This window comes from Nicotiana sylvestris, chromosome 6 (genome assembly GCF_000393655.2).
Source record: "Nicotiana sylvestris chromosome 6, ASM39365v2, whole genome shotgun sequence".
Lineage (NCBI taxonomy): Eukaryota > Viridiplantae > Streptophyta > Magnoliopsida > Solanales > Solanaceae > Nicotiana > Nicotiana sylvestris.
In genome coordinates, this window is record NC_091062.1 from 183,142,377 (window position 1) to 183,157,859 (window position 15,483).

Sequence of the window (15,483 nt, forward strand, 5' to 3'; positions counted from 1 at the left end):
AAAATTATTCTAAACAAGTGTGTATGATCCTTAAATCCTACTAAGGTTCATATTGATGGTAGGGATGTCCATAATGTTCTTAAGTCACTCCAAAAGGTTTAGAAGATGATTCCATGAGTCTAGCATGCATTATATATAGTATCTATTTTACTCTACCGAGCCGCGCTATAGTCGGCCGGGTACGGCACCTATTGTGCAACCACTGATCAGTTGGGTTTACCGAGCTCCACGTGGCCGGGTACGATTCTACCGAACCTTATGATGGTCGGGTACGCTTTTACCGAGTCCTCTTTGAGGCCGGGTACGATATGATGATGATGATGCCCACAGAGGCGAATGTTTTAAAAAGTTTATGTATATATATGTATTATGCATTTCATATCAGTAACCCCCAGAGGCACTCTGATGTTACAGGTTGTATCTCCTCTATCTCTCTCTTTACATTACTGTTCTTGTTTATGCTTTCCTGCCTAACATACTCGGTACTTTATTCGTACTGACGTCCCTTTTGCCTGGGGACGCTGCATTTCATGCCCGCAGGTCCCGATTGATAGGTTGACAGTCCTCCTAGTAGGCTATCAGCTCAGCGAAGGTGTTGGTGCACTCCACTTGCTCCGGAGTTGCCTATTTGGTCAGTATGCTTTGGATATGTATTGATTGATATGGCGGGGCCCTGTCCCGACCTTTATGATTTTATGTACTCTTAGAGGCTTGTAGACAGATATCAGGTGTATGGATACTTGTATGGCCTTGTCGGCCTATGTTTCGAGTTTACTAATGGTCATGTCAGCCTTATAGGCCCGTATGTCACATATATAAGTTTGTATATCATGTTGGGTCTTCATATGTTGAGTATTCCCTTATGTTTTATTCTTGTTATCTCATGACGGGTTTTCTGGCTCATTTACTCATGATAATATGATAAGAAAGATATGTTACGTTGGTACTCGGTTGAGTAAAGCACCGGGTGCCCGTCGCGGCCCTTCGGTTTGGGTCGTGACATTAGGTATACTAAATATAATTATATCAAACCTTAAACATTGAGGGTAATATAGTTTTTATATGGCATAGGAATATAAAAATTCCTTATTATTTTGGTTTTTTAACACAAACTAATGCAAAAGCCCATCACTCGTCAAGCGGCCCATTTCGAACCCTTTCTACTGGATCTTTCTCGACGTTTTCTCCAAACAACAGGTAAGGTGATGAGAGTGGAGTTTCCAGTTTGCAGATTTATAGTGTGACAATGGCCCGCCACATCATCATACTAGTTGCTGTTTTCTGGTTCGCGACGGCTGAAGCTTCTCACTGCTCTATTAATGGCAAGTCTTCTCATCATTTCCTGTCTATATGAGAAATTTTTTAAAAAATTAGGTGTAGTTATTGTAGGTACGCACCATTATCACAGAGGAGTAGTGGACGCAGTTATATTTAGGTGTAGTTATTGTTGACATGCTGAGTTATTTCACATTATTTAGGAATTTAGAACTAGAAATGAAAGGAGTGTGATCAGTCTCCATTTGATTGTTATTATGAGCAAAAATTTCCTACCATGATTAAAGTTTAGAAACCAAGTTTTTAATTGGTATGCAGGATTACCACTTGTGAGGAATATCAGCGAGCTTCCACAGGAAAACTATGGGAGGTCCGGTTTATCTCACACTACAATTGCAGGTTCAGTCTTGCACGGCATGAAAGAGGTTCTTTTTCCAACTACTCATTCCAGAAGATTTTGCTTAGTACTCCCTCATTGGTATAGTTTGACTCGCCACGAATTTTAAAAGATAAAATGAAGATTTTTGAAATTTGTGATCATAAAGCCATAAAACATTTTTGTGTCTATAGAAACTTGCCATAAAATATTTGTGTGTCTATAAAAGCTTTTCATTTAGGGTAATATGGGAATTTCAAATTCAATTATTCCCAAATATAAAATGTACTAATCTTTTTGGAACGGCTAATAAGGAAATAGTGCCAAACAAATTAGAAAGAAGAGCATATCGATTTGTTGATAGAATGGATTCATATCATCAATCCTAACTAATTTGAGATTGAAATGAAGTTGATTGATTGTGAATATTGGCTATTTGGTTTAGAACTGCTGCTATTTACTTTGGTTTCATCACTATGGTTTCATGTATAGATAGAAGTGTGGCTTCAAACGTTTGCCCCAGGATTTCGCACACCAATACACAGACACTCATGTGAAGAAATTTTCATCGTCTTGAAGGGTCAAGGCACTCTATATCTCACTCCTAGTTCACATTCAAAGTACCCGGGGAACCCGCAGGAGTTCCATATATTCCCTAATAGCACCTTCCATATCCCTGTTAATGATGTTCACCAGGTAGGCTGTCTGCCTTGTTCTCCTTTTTTCTTTATCTTACCTGAGTTCAAATTTAGTACTGCAAGATGTGAATAGGAGTTCAATAACTTGATCTGCTGAAGAAACACCTAGCTGGTGCCTTTATCAATGTTGCGTCTAATTTTATAGAAACAATACCCACAAATATTTCTAATATTTATGTTTTGAATGGTCATCTATGAGGTAACAAATTAATTATGGAAAGGATCAGTTAATATTTTACCAAGTTTCTAGGAAACTCTTGGTCTCCAAGTCATGTTTTGTTTTTGTGTGAGATATGCCCTAATCTACTTCATGGATAGTATACTTGCTTTTCTTCCCTTACCTTGGAAGTTCACGCGCTCTGCTTATGGCAATATATCTGATAATGGTCTGGTTCTCACTGTTGAAAAATCATGGGAAAAGCCAAGTTCCCTTTTGGAATTCTACTTGCATCCCTTCAAATAATCTATCTTCTATGAGGACTAAGTTATTAGTGTAGCCTGTCTAAAGTCCTATCCAGTGCTGCATCTTGCAGAGTCACAAATCCCAACAGAGATCATATGTCAAGTGAATTACAACTTCTTAAATAGGTTCCATCTCTATGCACATATGACTGCAAATCAGAAAACCCAACAGAGCCCATACGTCAATGAATTACAACTTCATAATTCCATATTTATGCATGTGTGACTGGAAATATACTTTTTACTTTTTTTCATTTCAGGTATGGAACACTGGTGAACAAGAAGATCTACAAGTTTTAGATGTTATTTCTCGTCCTCCAGTGAAGGTGTAAGTAAACTATGCTAAACATTAACTTTTTCAGTAACCTTTTCATTTCATACTTTTGTTTCTGTGTTATCCCCATGGTGAAAGAGACTACATATAAATTTCATCTCCTGACAAGGACCAGTACTTGGACCACATTAGACATGAGTTATGAGTTTTTCTGGTGCAGTTACCCCTATGTTGCAGGTGTGTTGCTTCACCATAATTAGTGTAAATTTGTCATTCTCATCAAGATCTACACTGTTGTAACCCCTCTTCGAGAAAAATGATAAACAAAAAGAAAGGGAGGGACGGAACCTCCGTGGTGCCATATTAATAATACACTACTATTACTCGACAAAAGAGAGAGGGAGGGAGATCTTCATGTTTTATTGGAGATTAAATGACTTTGAATAAAAAAAAATAAAAGAATATATTGAAAGCAAAAGTTTCTAAAGACTTCGAGGTCAGCCTTTTTTGTGCATTTGAAAGCAACTTGTGGTTCTAAGTTCATGATGTACTAAATGTGTAAATTCTTATAAGTGCTTTTCTAAAAATACAAACATGTCTAGTTTACCACCAAAGGACGTGCTTGCCATTCGCTTGAGGAATGTTCAGTATTATGCTACTCATCTTTCCTGACTGTGTGCAAATAAAATTTTGCTACAAGTCCATCTTGTGCCAGCCTTTGATGGTTACTTAGCAGAAATTTATTTTCTTGCACTTATTTTCAGGTTTATGTATGATGACTGGTCGATGCCACACACGGCTGCCAAATTGAAGTTTCCCTATTACTGGGATGAGGAATGTTATCAGACAACTTCGAGGAAAGATGAGCTTTAACTATCCAACCCAAAGAAATACACCAAGGCATTTGACTACATAAGCATGGGTTTGATACTTTCAGGTATAATATTGGGATCTAGCTTTACTTGGCCTACAAGTTAAAGATCGACTAAACCAAGAGCAACATAACAGGTCTGGGTGGATTTTATCGGTGTTGCAGTCATACATTGTAGAAAATGTATCTTAAAAGAATATCTGAGCCAACGTTGAGAGAGCTTTAGTTTTTAGTTGCTTCTAGAACATTATTTCTTACATATTTCAATATTGTATATTGAATATATTAAGCAAGGATGACTACATGCAGTTTACTGGTTGTGGTTATACTGCATTTCGACTCTGTATGGTATATGAACCAGAGATTAGTTCTATGTACTCCAACCATCTTCTATATATAAGATCTTTTTAATTAATAGTGGTGTTGGGTAAGTTTGCCTCCACCTCGACTATTTTACCGGATACTTGCTATCTCTCACCAAGAGGCATCGGATAACACTATTTATCAAGATGTAGGCAGAAACTGACTAATTATCCATGGATTTTGATAATTAGATCACCTATAATGTTTTCTCGCTGTCTTTCAATTTGATTATTGCATTGTTCAAGTACATCAGTGCAACCGTGTGCTGCCTTTGTTAACTGTTTTTTGTTTCGGGTTCTCTTAGAATTTCTTTTTTCATTTTTTCCCTTTTTTATTTGAAACCTTTTGTAACACTCGTTTAATTTGTGAAGTTTCTGCCTCATCGATCAATCTTTGCCATGTTGGATGTTGTTTTTAGTTGCATCAAGCAAAATGCAATCATCATCTTTGTGAGAGACTGTGAAGGAGTGTAACAGCTGGACAAGTTAGTGGGGGGCAGTAAGTCTGCTGTCACCAGTTAGTTAGAGTAGTTAAAATAGTTAGCGCTAGTTAATTGGGGATTAAGTTACTGGGATGATTGTGTATATATGTGATGTATATCAGACTTTGCATATGCTTTTCAATATACTAGAAAGTTCTTCACTCATTGTTTTCTCTGATATTCATCCTCTCTTCTGTAGCTCGATTCATTCATTTAAGCCTCCATTAATGGAGGATGAGCTGTGATTGAGATCAGCTCAACTCACATGGTATTAGAGCAATCGATACTGGTTGCTTCTTAGCTGAACAATTCTGTGTTTATGTGGTACAAATTCTCGCTCAAAGTCAGTAATGGCAAAGGAGAAAATTGATCATACTCATCCTTTGTTTCTGCATCCTTCTGATACACCGAGCTCAGTTTTGATTCCAACTCAACTCACCGGGTCTGAAAACTATGGATTATGAGGTAGGACGATGCGAATTGCTCTTCAAGCTAAGCGAAAGCTAGTTTGGGAAGACTTGAAGGAGAGATTTGATAAGGTCAATCGAGTTCGAATTTTTCAATTGCACAGAGAAATTGCAACAATTTCGCAAGGAACTAACTCTGTTGACTCTTATTTCACGAGACTGAAGGAAATGTGGTCGGAGTATGATGCTTTAGTTCCCACGCCAGGTTGTGATTGTGCTAAATCAAAGGACTACATTGAACACCTTTATTGTCAAAGGCTGCTTAAGTTTTTCAGTGGTCTGAATGAGACCTATGAACAAGCAAGGAGGTAGATTTTGATGAAAACTTTTGAACCAACCTTGAACCAAGCTTATGCGTTGATAATTGAGGATGAAAGCCAAAGATCAAATCCATATCCAGCCTTAAGAGTTAGAAGAGATCCTATTGCTATGCATGCTGGATGAGGACAAGGCTACAAAGGAAACAAGCCATTCATGAAATGTGATTACTGTAAGATAGAGCGGTCATTTGAAAGAAAATTGATAGGGTATCCTGCAGATTTCAATGCTAAGAGGAAAGTTGTGGCCAATTATGCAACTGGTAATGCTGAACATGAGGAATAGGCACACATAGCTGGAGGAAAAGCACACAATGATGGTCCTACATGAGGGCACTTCTTTACTGAGAATCAATATAAACAAATTCTAGATATGCTGAATAAAGATACCACAGTTCCACAAGTCAACATGGCAGGTATTGCTACTGCACTAATGACTGATAATCCTAGTAAAGAATGGATAGTTGATTCTGGTACGACTCATCACTTAGCTGCTTCCCTAGATATACTACATTCTAAGACTGAGTTGAAAATTGGTAGGGATCAAGTTCATTTACCTACTGGTGAGAAGATAAATATATCTCATATTGGTAGTGCAACATTTCTTAAGGACATGAAGATTAAGAATGTGCTATATGTTCCTAACTTCAAATTTAATTTGTTATCTGTGTCAAAACTTACAAAGGAACTCAGTTGCTCTGTTCACCTTTATCCTGACTTCTGTGTGTTTCAGGACCTTTGGAGTGGCAGGGTGGGGGGGATTGGTAAGGAAAGAGGAGGCCTATATGTGGTGAAGGATGAGCACATTGCTAGAAGTTTGAGGCAAACATCGGTTGCAGTAGTCCAGAAACCAGAAGTAGATGGCATTCTTTGGCACAAAAGATTAGGTTACACCTCTGTTAGTACAATGAAAAAAACAGATTCCTTACAGCTTAAAGATCTTGATGAAAATAAAGACTGTTCTGTATGTCCATTAGCTAAGTAGAGCAGACTAGTTTTTCCTAGAAGTGTTACAAGAAGTAGTAATCCTTTACAGCTTTTACACATGGATGTTTGGGGACCATACAAGTTTCCCACACATGATAGAAAATATTACTTTCTAACAGTAGTGGATGATTGTTCCAGGTATACTTGGGTACATTTGCTACAGTTGAAAAGTGATATAATTGTTGTGTTACAAAAGTTTCTCTCTATGCTAAGAACACAATTTGGTGTAGCTATTAAGATTGTTAGAACTGATAATGGAGGAGAGTTCTTTAGCAAATAATGCATTGATTTGTTTGAACATTATGGCATTATACATCAAAGTAGTTGTGCATACACTCCTCAACAGAAGGGGTAGTTTGAGAGAAAACATAGACATATATTAGATACAGCAAGGGCCCTAAAATTTCAGGCAAATATACCAACTAAATACTGGGGAGAATGTATTATTACTGTTGTTTACATCATAAATAGTTTGCCTTCTATCATTTTGCAAGGGAAATCACCATATGAACTCTTACATCATCAGAAGCCTTCTCTTGAGCACTTGAGAGTCTTTGGCTGCTTATGCTATGCCACAACTATGTTACATGATAACAAGTTCTCAGTAAGAGCCAAACCTGCTGTGCATTTGGGCTATTCAGATACACAAAAGGGCTACAAGCTCTTGGACCTTGCAACTAATCATTTTTTTGTATGCAGGGATATTGTTTTCAAAGAGCATCTGTTCCCATTTGCTAAGTCTTCCTCATTGCATCCTTTTAATATTCCTGCTAGGGGGAGTATATCATTTGAGCATGAACCATTATAGGGACATGCAGATCATACACTTGAACCATTGCAGACACCAGTTGCAGATCATGCATCTAAATGTGAAGTTGATACAACTACTGCAATCCATGAAGCTCATGAAAATGATGAGGTTGATGCAGTCTGTGAAGAGGGCAACATTGTTGATGCTGTAGTATCTGAAGAGGGCAACATTGCTGATGCTGTAGTATCTGAAGAAGCATCTGAACCTCAACAAGCTACATATGATGAGCATGCAGAAAATGTTGTACCTGAATGTGTTTCCTCAGGAATCAGAAGTCAAGAACCAAGAAGATCTGGCAGAAGTACTAAAGAACACATATGGTTACAAGATTATGTTACCAAGAAAAAGGCACATAATGTGGCATTATATCCTATTTCAGACTATCTGTGTTATGATCAGCTTTCACAGGCATGCAAAAGCTTTGTAGCAAAGGTTTCAGCACTCACAGAACCACAGAACTTTACATAAGCATCAAGAGACAAGAGATGGATTGAGGCAATAAAGCAAGAAATTAAGGCTTTGGAAGACAACAAAACATGGGAAATAGTAGACTTTCCCAAGGGAAAGAACACAATTGGATCAAAATGGGTGTAAAAAATAAAGTATAAAGCTAACGGAGATGTTGAAAGATTTAAGGCCAAGCTAGTAGCAAAAGGATACAGCCAAAAAGAGGGGTTAGACTACCATGAGACCTTCTCACCAGTTTCCAAAATGGTAACTGTAAGGTCAGTTATTGCAGTAGCAACATCAAAAGGATGGAATATGTATCAAATGGATGTGTATAATGCACTTTTGCAGGGAGATTTATATGAAGAAGTATATATGGAGATGCCTCAAGGTTTTAGAAGACAGGGGGAGACCAAAGTATGCACGCTAGTGAAGTCATTATATGGTCTAAAGCAAGCTTCAAGACAATGGAACATCAAACTTACAGAGGCACTCCTTGAGGCAGGATATAAATAAAGTCTATATGACAATTCACTATTTACCAAGAAGAAAGGAGCAGATTTTGTGGCTGTTCTTGTGTATGTGGATGATTTGCTCATCACAGAAAACAATGGGCAGTTCATCCAAGAAACTAAAGATGTTCTAAATCACAAGTTCAAAGTGAAAGATTTGGGGGAACTGAAATATTTCTTGGGAATTGAAGTCATGAGATCCAACAAAGGGATCTTGTTAAACCAAAGGAAGTATGCCTTGCAACTGATTTCTGATTTGGGGTTAGGAGCTACTAAACCTGCGGCCACTCCAATAGATATGAATCAAAAATTCACTTCAGCAGAGTTTGATGCACATGTTGGGGTATCTGGAAATGAGCTGATGAAGGATGCTACAAGCTATCAGAGGTTGATTGGGATTAATAGATCTGACAATCACAAGGCCAGATATAATATTTGTTGTCCAAACACTTAGTCAATTTATGCAGTCACCTAAGCAGTCTCACTGGGAAGCAACATTAAGAGTTGTGAAATATATCAAATTAAATCCAGGAATGAGCATTCTACTAAGCAGCAAAGGTGGAAACAGTCTGACTTGCTTCTGTGATGCAGACTGGGCTACATGTCCTAATACCAGAAGGTCAGTAACTGGTTACTTTGTGAAGTATGGGGATTCATTGGTGTCATGGAAATCTAAGAAGCAACATATAGTGTCTAGAAGCTCAGCAGAGGTAGAATATAGAAGCCTTGCAACAGCTACTGCTAAGATAGTATGGCTACTTAGGTTGTTTACAGAGCTTGGCATTTCAGTTGAACAACTTGTGAATATGTTTTGTGATAGCAAAACAACTCTACAGATTGCAGCCAATCCTATATTTCACGAAAGGACTAAGCATATAGAGATTGATTGTCACTTTGTGAGAGACAAGATCAAAGATGGCAAAATTAAGACACATCATATAGGGACAAATGAGCAACAGGCGGATCTATTGACCAAAGGACTTGGGAGAATATAATACGAATATTTGTTGAGCAAGCTTGGAGTGCTTAATTAACATTCTACACCCTCCAGCTTGAGGGGGAGTGTGAGAGACTGTGAAGGAGTGTGACAGCTGGACAAGTTAGTGGGGGCAGTAAGCTAGCTGTCACCACTTAGTTACAGTAGTTAAAATAGTTAGCACTAGTTAATTAGGGATTAACTTAGTGGGGTGATTGTGTATATATGTGTGATGTATATCAAACTTTGCATATGCTTTTCAATATACTAGAAAGTTCTTCACTCATTGTTCTCTCTGATATTCATCCTCTCTTCCGTAGCTCGATTCACTCATTTGAGCCTCCATTAATGGAGGATGAGCTGTGATTGAAATAAGCTCAACTCACAATCTTAACGCCAAGTGATATTTTATTCAATTTAGTAACGAAATATGATCGACCTTTAGCTAATGAAACAAGGCGGATCACTGCATATATGAATCCTGACAATATAGAGATCATAAATAGTTTACAAAAATCATAGTCTGTAGCTTCAACAATTAATCATCAGATGAACAACAGCAGTAAGCTCCAATCTCTTGTCATCAAACATTGTAATATTAAACGGAGCTTCAGATAGAGTATAATACCAAAATTTCCTGGACATTTACAACAAAAGGATCCAAAGTGTTGATGAATTTCAAAGTATCTCGACATGCTATTTCACTTAGATATGGAGAAATTAGATTCGTCCCGAGGCTCAACAAGCCAATTAAGATCAAATACAATTCAAGAAGCATTTGGTAACAGTAAACACTCGATCCCTCAAAAAATGTAATAAATAAAGAAGAGAAACCGACTGTAATCATCTAAAATCAACCTCTACTAGCCTTGAAGAAATTGAGAGAAAAACGAAAAGCTGAGTACAAAATTCAACTTTCTGCACAGGCTAATACACACTCAACTAAGCACAACATATGTAAGCCTCTCATGGTTAGCATTCAGTGGAAAAGTATAGCAGCCAACACCTAACTAAAAGATGGAAAATCTTTGGAGGTATAAAAAGAGAGAAGATCCACACTCAGCACATGAGCTCCGTGTACATACGCAAAAAAGGATGTCGGATTACTTTTGACTGCAGCGCTTATGGTGTTCTCAGAGTGTCTTGATAATTCAGGCACTAGACATCCATACTTGCTTCTGAAGTGCTCTCTGATTTAGGCGAATCACCTGGGGAAGGTAGCTCAAGAAACCGCCTTTTCTGGGCACGTGGTGGAAGGTGTTTTGCAGGTTTTCTTGATAACGGAAGAAAGACCCCAGTACCATTATGTGGTATCCTTTGAGGGTTCAGAACCATTGGACGAATAGGAGGTAGCATAATTTCTGGAGCTCGAAGGAAACCCCATTTAGGAATCACATCCATTATCTTATAGCCATTAGCTGCGCCATTTGTAGTTGAATATTGTGTTGGGACACCAGGTTGCCATAAGGTCATTGCTCTAGTCAGAGGAGGGACTTCTGAGAAAAAGCTATCCATTTCTGTTCTTACTTTGAAGAATGTAATTGCAACTCTTTTGCTAGCAGATGAGCACAACGCATGCCTAGCCATATCGGCACTATTTCCTCTCATGACTAACAGAGACCTGCGAAATATACAAAGAAAGGTAGAATGTCAACCATAAAAAGAATAGTTGTTTGATAAGGAAATTGCTAACGGACTCAAACCCCACTAGTATTCGCGAATCTGTCATGTAAAAGAGAAAGACTTGCTACAGGAAGAAAATCGAAATACACCATAATTAGAGGAATGCAGGACATAGTCTATATTCTCTCTCAGTCTCATACTTTACCAGGATATAGACAGACTTTCTAAATTGATACAGACTCTATGATCGCTGAGACCACAAATATATGAAGAAAGCTTTATATTGTGAACCCCCTCAGATTTGTGAAGATACATACCCTTCTTTTAGAGAAAGCATGCACGATCCTTTGTAGTTCCCATCACTGTCACATACAAGAGTTCTACCAAATGCCATCATCGATTCAGAGAGGAGAAGGGTAGACACAGGCTGGTCTAAATGAGGTGGTTTCAAGAAAGGCTGTGAATACTCCCCCTACATATAGGCCAGGAAATAAGCTTTTGGGCTTCAATTTTACCAATCAAAATGTACAAAGGCTAAGATGAATCTTGCATAAATGTTTCACAAACCTCATCAAAGAAGTTGATGATGCAGCTGTTAGGTCTTCTAGTATCTGATATTAGATGCCACTGAATCAAGTGGTCTATGACACCTTGTAGAAGAGCTGGAATAGGTTCAATGTTACCTGAAGGTTGAAATTTTGCAGTTAGGCTTGAAGCGAAGTGTAGAGGGTCGTAAAGTTGAGAAGTATTCAGAAGTTTTATTGCAGCAAACAATAGATACGCATTAAGACACGGCTTTCACTTACTCTTTTGACATGTGGCCTCCTCTTTTATATGCCTGAAAATTGGGGTGCCAAGCTGAATCAGCTCTCTTTTGTTGCCCTTCACTTGCTGGTTGAATAAAACAAAAGTTTCACCTATAAGGAAATCACGTGCAATTCAGGGTGGATATCCAAGATAAACAGGTGATTTTGAAGAACACTGTTCAAAAGATAGACAGTAGTTAAAAGCATTTATGAGCTATGACTTCCTTTTAAGAAGTATGATGTCTAAAATGCAAGCAGTGAAAAACTCGTCAACAAAAGCTACAAAATAGAAGAATGCATTGAGCTTTTGATGATTGTATAATTCACAATAGAGGCAATGTAGTAATCAGCATCGACCTTAAGCGCCAAGAAAATTTTCACTTGGAAGAAAGTATTCATGGAAAAGCCTATCATAGTAAGCTAAGGCAGCTATAATGAGACAAGAAAATGAATTCCCAAACCTGCTTGAGCAAAAGTATAGGAGTTGTCCTTTACTATCTCAAACTTCGCCCCAAAAAGGAAACAACACTAACTATAAAAGTGTCATGAATCACAGGATCCACCTGAGAGATCACCATTCTGGCCAGCAGCTCGAAGTTCATTTGCGCAGTCATTTAATTTAGAGATTTCATTTGGAGTAAATACGTCTTCGAATAACTTCAAACCTCTTACTACATTCACCTGCCAGTCACAGATTATGGAAGCTTAAGACCTTCACAACATGGATCAACATTGGATTTAGAACCATCCTTCACAGAAAACATACAAAATAATTGTGATTGAGGACACACCATACGCCCTTTAACTGGCTCCTTCGATACAAACCCCTTTGTCATCTTGATGTGGGCATGCGTTGTCTCGCAATTCTCATGGTTTGAGCAGAATTCAACACTTTCTATCGAAGGCTCTACAGACCCTGTAAATTGAAAGAAAGCAAACATGTATACATTTAGAATGATCGTAGTGTGAGTAAAACGTGATTAGTTAAGCCAAAGGACAACTCATACGCATATGATTGCTTGAGCTGAATCAATGGGAATAATATGAAACCATTTACATTGGAGATAAATACCACAGAAAGATGGTCGACACCACTCGCCATTGTGAATATATCGAAATAAAGTAACTTTTCTAGCAAAAAAATAATCTGAGACAGACAACTGAACTGCGTATAATATTGCTACTTCATTAGCTTAGTTGCTGCCCTCATTTGCGATTACTGTCATAAGACTGTCGCCTCTATTTTTAACGATGTTATTCTACTCTATTAGTAGTACTTTTTTATAATATGGAGTCTCAAATATTGAATTTAGCTGTCACTTTAGTTAACAAGCTTTCCCAACCAGACAACCTGCGAAGAAGAAGCTAACAAGACAGAGCATGACACTCGTAAAAGAATCAAACGGTTGAGACCACCAAATAAAGTAAGTAACCTACGAAGGGATAGCTAACAGAGCCGCCCAACCTCACACTGTCACACCCACAGGGCATTTGCCACACAACTCACTGAGCTATTCTGATTCTTGGAGTAACAACTGAATCATAACATTCATTTCTTCCCATCTCGGTTGTCTCAAACCTCGGGAATTTATCCAATACTTCTCAGTCCCAATAACAAAGGGCATAAAACAGAGAGGACTGGAATGGCAAAGTTACTTATTTTTTTCTTACTTCAAAAATTCGATATCTAAAATCTGAATATCTCGGATGAATTTGACTAGCTTCACTTACGAATTCGCCTTCATTCCGAGAGTAGAAAAGTGAGAACTTTACCAATCGTTCAACTATATTTTGGCCGGTTATTTATTGTAGTAGTAGACTAATTTAGCTGACGATTAACTTACAGTAACCCTTTTTCTTTAACCCACACAAGTTATTCTGTGAAACAAATATTATAGCTGAGTTAAACGTGACATTAATTAATACTAGTATAAATTAAGTTTCAATAGACAAAGTCAAAGATAAGCTGAACATTGTTGACTCTCTTAAAGTGGGATGGGGTAAAAAAAAAAAAATTAAATTCAACACTCAAGCAATTAGACATCAGTGATCGAACGTCAAACAAAATTTCCATTGCACAAATTCAAAACTCGAGGCATAACTTTTGTTTGAGATCTGCTATTTTTTAGGAATGAATTTGACTTAATTAAGCGTCTATTTCTTTTATAGAAATAGTGAGAAAATAGTTCAACACCACACTTTAAAATTCCAATGGAAGAAAATGATCCTACAAAAATTTCTTATATTTTATTTCAAATATCTAAAAGTAAATTGACATTAAATAGCAAAAATTAACAATAGCCACAAAACCAATTTACCCCAAAATAATACATTATGCTCTAAATATTTGCACTTTTTATTGAATACTGCACCAACCATAATTAACTATAACTACTTACCTGTATCAGTGATCTCACTTTCAGGAGAATCATGTGATTCATCTTCATCCACCACTTCACTTCCTCCATTTTCGGAGCTCTCCACGGAATGACTGATTTCCTTTTCAGCCAAAGAACCGTTCCCTTCCGCATCACTCTGTTTCGCGTCAGTCAACTCCTCCTCCTCTCTCTCCTTTAATTTTCTGTCAGCGACTTTCCGGAGCTCAACGGTAACCTCAGCAATGGAACAGTACTTTTGCATCTGAAGAATCGGGATCCAATTCAGCCTCCGGCGATGAACGGCGGCGAACACCGATTCATACTCCGATGATCTCCCGCCTTCAAGCTGAGTAATATGGTTGCATAACGCATCAATTATTGCATTTGCAGCTGCGAATTCCCCTCTGAACCAAGCTAATATTGCGTCCTTAGCAAATGTCTCAGACACTACAGTCGGAGGTGGTGGTTTCACCACCGGACTAGCTGCCGCCGGCGTAGCCGTAGGTGCTAACGGTACTACACGGTGGTGTCCAACAGCAGCGACAGCTGGCGGCATTTTAATCAATCAATTACGCCTTAATCTCAAACTAGTTAGAGTCAGAATAATAAAAATATAGAGGAAGTGTTTAATTAGCTAGTAGTTGGATAAGTATTTTTTGAATGCTTAAAATATTTGGCAAGGATTTTCTGGTTTAGTAAAGAGAGGGAAATGTACCGAAAAAAATGAAATAAAGAACAGAATGATTAAACACGAATAATTGATTAAAAAGGGAGGGTTTTGTTAGAGGTTTTGGTGAAGAGGTTTTGAGTATTTAAAGGCACGTCCATGGCGACTTTTGCGATAGTGACAGTCCGTACAGCGTGTACCCAGGTGTCACAATATGGAAATTCTAATTATATATTAAATATTAATTTAAATTATGTATACTAACAGTAAAAGTAATTTATACATTATCAGAGCAATTTTTATTGGTCATGGTTACATTTGTTTTTCCAATATAACTATATCAAACTTGTTTGTTACGAAAGGTTACTTGATATTCGATATAACTTGATAGTTTAAAAGTTTCATACACCGTAAATTGAATTTAGATCTCAATTTTATTTATTTTTTTGAATAAAATTTACAGCTTATATTAAAAAAAGTATTAGTATTAGCTATCATTTTTTATAAGAAAGGAATATTAAATGTTATAGAAAACTGTTTGACTTTTTTTAAAATGATAAGAGTAATAGAAATATTATTTTTTTAGCAGTGAAATTGTAGCAATACAAATTAAAGCACACTAGATTGGTGTTTGCACACTAATAACTTCACCCTATGTTATTCATGTACAAGGTCAAATCTCATCATAAGAA

General features: G+C 37.4%; 3 protein-coding genes across 6 annotated transcripts; 2 read left to right on the forward strand and 1 right to left on the reverse strand.

Moving 5' to 3' along the window:
• Positions 1–1,144: 1,144 nt before the first annotated feature.
• Positions 1,145–9,601, forward strand: LOC104224665 (auxin-binding protein T92). 4 transcript variants are annotated; one of them, XR_710404.2, is made up of 8 exons: positions 1,145–1,322; positions 1,594–1,700; positions 2,144–2,347; positions 3,072–3,139; positions 3,850–4,022; positions 5,000–6,000; positions 7,066–7,175; positions 7,271–9,601. XR_710404.2 is itself a non-coding variant. In XM_009776347.2 (5 exons), the coding sequence occupies exons 1-5, from the start codon at positions 1,247–1,249 to the stop codon at positions 3,956–3,958; spliced, it is 564 nt and encodes a 187-aa protein (XP_009774649.1). In that variant the 5' UTR covers positions 1,146–1,246; the 3' UTR covers positions 3,959–4,371. The 4 variants fall into 4 exon arrangements, 1 of the variants encoding a protein (XP_009774649.1); XR_011400330.1 differs by having other exon boundaries at positions 7,066–9,601; XR_011400331.1 differs by lacking the exon at positions 5,000–6,000 and having other exon boundaries at positions 7,066–9,601.
• On the forward strand, positions 5,742–7,850 carry LOC104224667 (uncharacterized). Its single transcript, XM_070149679.1, has 5 exons — positions 5,742–5,847; positions 5,956–6,212; positions 6,318–6,548; positions 6,981–7,262; positions 7,380–7,850. The coding sequence occupies exons 1-5, from the start codon at positions 5,742–5,744 to the stop codon at positions 7,848–7,850; spliced, it is 1,347 nt and encodes a 448-aa protein (XP_070005780.1).
• A 498-nt stretch (positions 9,602–10,099) lies between the features above and the next one.
• Positions 10,100–14,892, reverse strand: LOC104224666 (RNA demethylase ALKBH10B). The gene is made up of 7 exons (XM_009776348.2): positions 14,146–14,892; positions 12,538–12,662; positions 12,310–12,427; positions 11,747–11,857; positions 11,508–11,623; positions 11,258–11,412; positions 10,100–10,938 (listed from the first exon to the last, which is right to left on the reverse strand). Exons 1-7 carry the CDS (start codon positions 14,678–14,680, stop codon positions 10,476–10,478), a joined length of 1,623 nt encoding a protein of 540 aa, XP_009774650.1. The 5' UTR covers positions 14,681–14,892; the 3' UTR covers positions 10,100–10,475.
• Between the last annotated feature and the right edge of the window lie 591 nt (positions 14,893–15,483).

Bases quoted from the DNA above. Each gene is read 5' to 3' on its own strand.
- LOC104224667 (XM_070149679.1), top strand. From the start codon at position 5,742: ATGAAATGTGATTACTGTAAGATAGAGCGGTCATTTGAAAGAAAATTG. The intron at 5,848-5,955 runs GTAATGCTGAAC...AACAAATTCTAG, and splicing joins TGTGGCCAATTATGCAACTG to ATATGCTGAATAAAGATACC. The intron at 7,263-7,379 runs GTATGCAGGGAT...GAACCATTATAG, and splicing joins TTGCAACTAATCATTTTTTT to GGACATGCAGATCATACACT.
- LOC104224666 (XM_009776348.2), bottom strand. From the start codon at position 14,680: ATGCCGCCAGCTGTCGCTGCTGTTGGACACCACCGTGTAGTACCGTTA. The intron at 12,428-12,537 runs GTGTGTCCTCAA...TGTGACTGGCAG, and splicing joins AGCCAGTTAAAGGGCGTATG to GTGAATGTAGTAAGAGGTTT. The intron at 11,413-11,507 runs GTTTGTGAAACA...GCCTATATGTAG, and splicing joins TCATCAACTTCTTTGATGAG to GGGGAGTATTCACAGCCTTT.
- LOC104224665 (XM_009776347.2), top strand. From the start codon at position 1,247: ATGGCCCGCCACATCATCATACTAGTTGCTGTTTTCTGGTTCGCGACG. The intron at 1,701-2,143 runs GTTCTTTTTCCA...TTTCATGTATAG, and splicing joins TCTTGCACGGCATGAAAGAG to ATAGAAGTGTGGCTTCAAAC. The intron at 2,348-3,071 runs GTAGGCTGTCTG...TTTTCATTTCAG, and splicing joins CTGTTAATGATGTTCACCAG to GTATGGAACACTGGTGAACA.